Genomic DNA, 8,301 nt, shown 5'->3' on the forward strand with positions numbered 1-8,301 from the left:
AAAGACAAAACATAACATGTAGCCACACAGGGCCAGCCGAGCAGGCACAGGGACCATGACATTATCTCGTTAACAGAGATTTGCCGTGTTGTGGCGTTAATGTCATTTCAATGAGATTAACGCTGACAGCACTAGTGGGAACACAACGAATATGACTGCACATGTACACTGACATCATCCTAGTGCAAAGACAAGTGGAAGCAGGCAAAAGCAACAAGCACGCATGCTACAAACTTTACCCGAGTCGTTTAGACAGCCGTTAGCACATGATTCTCCTTATGGGGACCTGATATGTTTAATATGCTGCTGAGAATATAGCCCAGAAGAAGCGTATAGTATAGCTTTTAATTTAGAAAGAGCCATTTCTCTGTAATAAACTCTGTTTTCCGGGGTGATCGTGGCTCAAGAGTTAGGAGTTCGCCCTGTAATCGGAAGGTTGCCGGTTCAAGCCCCAGCTTGGACAGTCTCGGTCGTTGTGTCCTTGGGCAAGACACTTTACCCTTTGCCTACTGGTGGTGGTCAGAGGGCCCGGTGGCGTCAGTGTCCGGCAGCCTCGCCTCTGTCAGTGCGCCCCAGGGTGGCTGTGGCTATAATGTAGCTTGCCATCACCAATGGGTGGATGACTGGATATGCAAAGTGTTTTGGGGTCCTTAGGGACTATTAGAAGCGCTATATACTGTAAATACAGGCCATTTACCATTTTCCAAAGATGAGTGATTTCTCAATCAGATAGATTTATTATTTTATCCCTTTGTTGTTTCAGCAACATTAAATTCAAAAACTGTACGTTTGAGTTAAAATATATATTTATAATTTTAATAAATGACAAATTAAAAAAGCATGAACATTTTTTTGTATCGAAAAAATATTGAACCGTGATACCAAAGTATCGAACCAAACCGAACCGTGAATTTTGTGTATTGTTGCACCCCTAGTATTTATGTATGTATTTCTGCCTGTCCTGCCTTAGACATTATATATGACAATGTATTAACTGAAATAACACTAATAGAAATGAAGAAATAAACAGATAAATCCTGAACAAGAGGAGCCTGTAGTGAATTTATACAGCTGATCTTGGAAAAGTAAAACATGTTTCTCACAACAGTGCACTCAGATTATTCTGACTGCAAAAGTTGCTGGAGAGGAGAGGACAAAAAAAGAGAAGTGAATTATGTCCAGAGGTAAGCTGATTAAGAAATTTTCATCCACCCAATTATTTCCACTAGTCATCTCAAATCACCATAATTAAGAGCAAAGTGTTAATATCACGGAAGAAATCAAGACTGCCTTTTATCTCTTATCATGCACATGATTTTTATCGATAGGCTGGCAAAGCGTGCTGTTTTTTCTACCTAATGATTCAAATAATGTTCTAAAAGCTTCCCACCAGATCTTTATGTAATAGTACAACAAAGGATGTAATCTGGGCGCTGAGCTACACCTAGCCTTGATATGTCATGGTCCTGGGTAATTAGACCCAGTGTTTTGAATTTTCTTGTATTTTGATGTCATTTTGTATTATTGTTTATGTTTAAGTTCACTTTGTTAGTCTTGAGTTTATTCTGTATCAACGAGGATGTTCTGTTTACCTTCTTGATTAGTAGATTACCTCATGTGTCGTTTTACTCTGTGTTTATGTGTGTGTGTGTGTGTGTGTGTGTGTGTGTGTGTGTGTGTGTGTGTGTGTGTGTGTGTTTATATATGTTGTATGAGTGCTTGTGTATTGTTTCCGTCCTCATGTTTCATTCTATGTTCCCCCCAGTTTGTCATGTCTCCTCTCTCCCTTGTACTCCCACATGCTCGCTCGCTCCCTCTTGTCTGCCTTTCCCCCACTTTTGTCTTCTTTACATAAACTTCTGATGTCCCATCAGGCACCAGGTGACTGAAGCCACTCCTGAAAGAGGCTAGGTGGCGGCCCGTCCAAGTCTTCTGCCCCGTCAGAGTGAAGCTGTTGCACTAAGAGTGGGAGTTACAGATGCACGCTGCCTCTCGGGCACTGTGGACTGACAGCACGCAGCTCTGCTGGCTGTAGGATGGCCAGCAGCGGTACTCCACGTTCCCAGAAGTGCCCATCCCTCGCATCACAGTGTGATCTCTGATTATTGATGGAGACAGGTTCTCCAGGTGTAGGTCAGACTTATAGAGGTGGAGGATGTGTTCAAAGGCCTCCAGTGTCTGATTGATGTCAGCTTTCAGCTCCCCTGTGGCGTTCATGATGCGGTCTACCAGGTGTGTGAGGCCGGGCGGGGCCTGGTGAGGCAGCAGGTAGGTGAAAAAATACCTGTAGGCGTTGTAAATGTTCCTCTTCTCGTTTAGCCCCTCACACACACCCCAAGCTGAGCAGGGCAGAGTAAAGTTTCTGTGTGGAAACTGGAGAGTACAGTCTGCGTCTGTGTGACAGGTGGTCTCCTCCGCGCTGGCATCATCCAGGTCCGTGAGCTTCAGCGAGCCGGACACTGTGACAAACTGCCGAGGCTGGAAGTCCAAAGGGCCACGGAGCCCAGAGGCGACTGAGAAAGGAAGTGGAGGAGCCGGACCAGGTCCAGACACACTCTGAATCTGTCCACCCAGGGGCTCTGGGGCAGCTGGATCATCTGGAGAGGGTTCCCCTGCTCCAGATTGACTGTGACTCTTTCGGCCTCTCCTTCTCTTCCTCCTTCAGCTTAATGATGTTCAGATGCTGGAGTCTTTGGAGAAGGACCATTTCTTTGCTCAGCTTGAATGAAACAAGTTTTAAATTAAGGCAACATGGTGGCACGGTGGTTAGCACTGTTGCCGCACAGCAAGAAGGTCCTGAGTTCAATTCCAACATCAGGCCAGGGTCTTTCTGTGTGGAGTTTGCATGTTCTCCCCGTGTTTGTGTGGGTTCCCTCCGGGTACTCCGCTTTCCTCCCACTGTCCAAAGACATGCAGCTTGTGGGGATAGGTTAATTGGAAAATCCAAATTGCCATTAGGTGTGAATGTGCGAGTGAATATGAGCGCGAATGGTTGTCTGTCCCTGTGTGTTGGCCCTGCGACAGACTGGCGACCTGTCCAGGGTGTACCCTGCCTCTCGCCCTATGACAGCTGGGATAGGCTCCAGCGCCCCCCGCGACCCTGAGAAGCGGAAGCGAATGGATGGATGGATTAAAAAAAATTATACATGATGTAGTACATTTCTTCAAGAAAAAAAAGATAATTGAAACTAATTTGAATTGAACAAATATTTAAAATATAATCTGATCATTTTTAGAGCAGCCTTCGGGATCTCCACGTATTAACATGCTATTTTTAGACATGATGGATAGCATTAACAACCTAGTAGCTGCAAATAATCAATAATCATCCACATGATTATTAACAGACAAAAAGAAAACATATTACTGCTACAGAAATAGTTTTCCATACGAGATCACTGCAAAAAAGTGCAGCCTTACCTAATGTCCACCCTACTGTTACTCATTTTATATTAACAGGAACCCCGACTATTATGACAAGTTACTCTAAATATATTACAAATTATCTCCACTACATAAAAACATACTTGAGAATAACTACAGTGTTTTTGTTATTCATTAAATCTTTGTTGTTTGAAACTATTTTGGGGCCGTGAGAGCGGTCATGTTTTTGCGCACTCCGTGCATTCTGGGACGATGACATATATAGGTTGTCGGCAGTATAGGCGCTTTCATTCTGCTAACCTGTTATTGCAGGAGAGGAACTGCCATGCCGCATTATGCAGCTTTTTGTTGTAATTTCCTGTTGAAAGGCAACAAAGGAACAGATGTAAGTCTGCACAGCTTTCCTCATGAGAAAAAAAGAAGAAAGCAATGGGAGGATGCTTGCGGTAGAGTACAACTCCCACAAGACCCAAGGCTCGTCATTTTAGCCCTGATGCGTTCAAGGCATTTAGTCGACCACAGTTGCTAAAAGAGGTCACATGTGCATCTGGTTATAAGCGAAGACTGAAACCAAATGCAGTCTCGACAATTTTTCCCCATAAGGTGACCGTGCCACCACGCTAAGAAATGCAAAGACAAAGAGATGCTAGACAATTTCCTGGATGATGGTAAACAATAACAGTAGCAGACTTTATCTACAAATATTATCACCAATGTGCCCATAACCCCCTTGATGACACAGTCCAGAGATGCAAGCTTTGGTTAAAGCCAGGATCTGAAGCCCACAATTGTTTTCATCTTCATCTAAACTAAGTACTGGATGACTATTTTCATCCTCTTTCTCGGTTTGCTCTGGTTCAAACTGGAAAGGTTGAACAGAAGCCATCGACATGTGCTGCTTACTGTAAACATGATGCGGTGCAACCGTATGATGTTACTACGCAGAGTGCAGTGCTAGGTAAATAACTACTAGTAAATCGGTTTTATATAAAATGTGCTTAAAAGGAAAACATCTGGCATATTTGTCTTAACATGTCTTAATAACTGGGGTTCTTTTTAAGATTTAAAAATCTAGTTGGTATTTGTATGGCGAGTAGCTTTCAGTAATAGTAATAAATTACACAGCAATAGTACATTCATGTAGTTGTAAAATGGATGACAATATATTAAGTAATCCAAAGTATTCAGAATACTGCATTTGACAATAATGTTAATTTCTAATCAAGGATGATCTTAATAACATCACACCAATGTCTAATAGTTCATGATTTCATCAAAATCATTCAATTTTCAAGTTCAATTTGGTTGAATACTTTGTGACACTAAATTTTGCTGTAATTGAAATTCCTTCAGTTTTCATTGCATACATTGAATGATCACAGCTGGACTGATTTGTGTAAGCCTATTCCTAGATGCTGCTAATAGCCAGCTGGTTTTTAAGAAGTAAAGGGGAAATTTTTCACCTATGCAGTAGTACTCTCCAGTGCCCAACAAATAAATTGGTGTAGGCCTCCTTTGATTCTTACCCACATTTGTATTTTCTAGCTCCTAAGAAGAGCTAATCTAACTTTGTGAAATACGTCCCTATGCTTTTGAATTCCTGCATGTCATTAAAACTAAAAATTACATTTAGAACTAGTGGCTGTCCAAAAAAAAACATAACATCAAACAATAATGCATAAGCAGCACAAAGTCTAATTTCCCTGTGCAATACCATCCTCTACAGTGTTTGCCAATCACTTGAGTTGTGTAGCAGTCAATAATGGGTAAATCAGTGACTGAAACTGAGTGGTGAGAAAAGGCTGACAGCATGGTAATGTCGCTCCATTTTAGCCTTAAGATCAGCCAGCATGTAACACAAAGTGACAGGCAAAGCCGACTCCAAAAATCAAAGCTTCCTTTAGCTTCCACATTCTGCGAATGGAACTATTTGAGTGGCTTAGAAAAACTTCAAAGCCGTGGAAAAGGGGACTTTGAATGTGAACTGCTGGAATTGTACAAGTTCACATCTTAATTGACGTGACCGGCTGAATTGAGTAGTGAGGAACTCATCTTCCAGCTCCTGTTTTTCTTTCTCCCATCTGTTTTGACCCTTTATTGCAGATTTGTATAATCAAAAACTGTTGCCAGACCTCCGGTTAGAGAGAGACTTATAATGTGTATTGATTCAAAATGAGCTTTGGTAAGTGCAAAGCACATTTCCGCCTAGTTAAGCTGCAGCAGTGTCATATGCTCCATTGATTTTAGTAAGATCGTGTTGTCATTATCAAGCCAAGATAATCTCTGTTACGTCTCCCTTTCTGCATCAGCAACAGAGTCAGTGGCTTTTCATGTATTAGGCTATTGATTCCAGCTTGCTCTTCTACCTTAGTGTGTGTGCATCCACAGCTTGTTCTAACCCCATTTATTTCGTTCCTTGTTTGTACTAAAGGTCTGACTCAGGAACAGATACCACAGCCATGCAAATACACATTCTCACATATAAATGAGCCCAGTGAAGCAGGAGTGACAGGTCTGCTGTGGAGACAGGGGAGAGGCGCGCTCTTATTATTCAGACTTATTGTTGAGGCACATGAATAAGCAACATCCTCTCTGGGTGCATTTTCTTGGTTAACAGGAGCAGACTTGGACTCCCTTAGCAACTGCAGATCAAAGCTGACGCTGTTATTTTTTTAAAGTATTGCTATAAGCATGTACAGCAGGACTTCTATTCATATAAGCCATTACTAATGGACTTCAGTGTTTAATGCACAGACTTGAGCATGCTATACTAACAGACGCCCAAATGTCATTTCCACTCACACTTCCAGTGCACATGCATCAACCAGCATGCAGCCTGTTACAGTTTCACCTCTGTCAATCCTTGATATTTATTATTCAGTGATTTGTATATAATGTGCTATTTCTTAAACCTGTAATATATTGTATTGTTAAATAGTCTAGTCTGTTTCTGTTACTGTACTGGAGCAACTGTAACCCATTTAATTTCCTTAGGGAAAAATAAAGTATGCTAATTCTGATTCTGATTTAATTTGTTTTTTAATCTGTTCAAGTATATGATGTCTATGAGAATTTTCCCACACTGCTCTGTGTCTATCTGATATTTCACCAGAGTTTGGTTAATGGAACAAGTCAGTTTAACAGGCACCCACTGACTTAAAATTGAAAGCACCAATAACTAGAAAACTAGTAGTAGGAACAAAAGCAGGACACTCACAAATATATATATAATAATCAGAAAAAGGACTTTAGTGAATTATTTCTTTGTTGTAACATTTCTTGGCTTTAAATCTTATATCACTGGAAAGCCTATTTATTTGCTCCATTTTTAAGGGAGATGTATTTATGAGTTGAGCAGTAAAATTGAGTATTTCATTAACCCACATACTCAACCATCCCACCATTAAAAAAACTCTGACAGTGCCAAAAAGCGTATGTTGTTTTTGACTCTTGTTTGGTGTCGCTTATTGCACTGGATTATTGAAATCTGTAAAAACCAAGACATTTTGGCAAGTCATCAGTTCTTTCATTTAACAAACAGGAGCTTCAGTAGCATGTGGAAGAACTCTGGCACAAACAGCACACACAAGCTGATCCCACAAGTGTTCTGCTGGGTTGAGGTCAGGCTTCCAGTGATGACAAGCCTTATTTTTCCAGCAAGGGACATGCTGCCCTATACTATCATCATCAAAAGCTGTTACTTTATGGTATCTTCTCCACACTTTGACCCTACAATCCACCTGTTGTACACAGAATATAGACTCATCACTGAACATGACGTCCCTCCAAACGTTCAGGTTCTAGTGCACATGTTGCAGACACCTGTGCAAACGGGTCTGAAAGAGAAGGCCAGTCTCATAGGCTTTGACGGCAATCTCTAGCCTTATGAGACTGGAGATTGCTGTGTGCAGTCTGTTCTGGATTGTTTGGGTAGAGAGCCATGTGCCATATTGTCCTGCAAAAGTACTGAGAGGTTGAGTGAATGGTCTTCTTGTGGGGTCTTCTCCTTCACTTTCTTGGACATCCCCCATGATGTGGAACCTGTCCCTAGGCATGGGGCTCACTACAAAAATGTTGCAAGTCGATTTTGTTAAACACCAGTTGCCATATAGATAGGGCCATATCCAAAACGGTCAAACCTTGCAGGCTTGGAGCAGGGTCTATGCTTGCAGGTACTCCTTGTCACCGTTGATTTACCAGAAACGATGGCCAAATAAGGCGGTACCACTCACATCCTGAACTCTGCTGCTTAACCCACAAATACATTTTTATTTATATCAAATATAGCACCATTTACACATGAAAAGGGAAATCAAAATGCTCTCCAGCAGGACAAGTTTTATTAGGAAGAAGCATTGTTAAAAAAATAAATAACTGACCAAACGAAGATTTCCTTACTTTTTGTGCTAAGTTTATTTGTATAGTGAGTGAAATAATAATTTGAGCCTCTGCTGAATTTACAAAGAAATGAACAATCTCGAATTTTATGGTAGCTTTATCTGATGTAGAGAGACTGAATATCAACCACAAATCCATAAAAAAAATGTATTTAATCATTCATTCACATTCATTTGCATGTCACCGGGTAAAATAAGTATTTAAGTATTATTATTAATTGATGGAGAAACCCTTGCTGACAAGCACACCAGTGAGATGTTGGTCACCAGGTTTGCATCTCAGGAGGGACTTTGGCTCACTGCTCTTTACAGGAACTCTCTAAATTCTTTAATTTTCTTGGCTGCCCCTTGGTGACTTGCAACTCCAGCTCCCTCAACAGATCTTCTACAGGAAATTTCCTTTGTGAGAAAACAGCCATTTGCTTCTTAAGCAAACTAACGGCATGGGGAGGCAGCATACATCCATTAGGCACAGAGTTGTTAATGTGCTGTTCAGAATAGAAGGAGAACTTCTTCCTAA

The 8,301-nt window shown here is 41.2% G+C and overlaps 1 protein-coding gene across 1 annotated transcript; it reads right to left on the minus strand.

The window, feature by feature from the left end:
- Nucleotides 1-1,118: 1,118 nt before the first annotated feature.
- Nucleotides 1,119-2,707, minus strand: LOC143420996 (extracellular tyrosine-protein kinase PKDCC-like). The gene is given in 4 exon segments (XM_076889628.1): nucleotides 1,119-1,139; nucleotides 1,837-2,492; nucleotides 2,495-2,638; nucleotides 2,641-2,707. Coding segments are annotated over 4 exon segments (888 nt in total).
- Nucleotides 2,708-8,301: the final 5,594 nt, after the last annotated feature.

This window comes from Maylandia zebra, linkage group LG11, assembly GCF_041146795.1.
Source record: "Maylandia zebra isolate NMK-2024a linkage group LG11, Mzebra_GT3a, whole genome shotgun sequence".
Classification (NCBI taxonomy): Eukaryota; Metazoa; Chordata; class Actinopteri; order Cichliformes; family Cichlidae; genus Maylandia; species Maylandia zebra.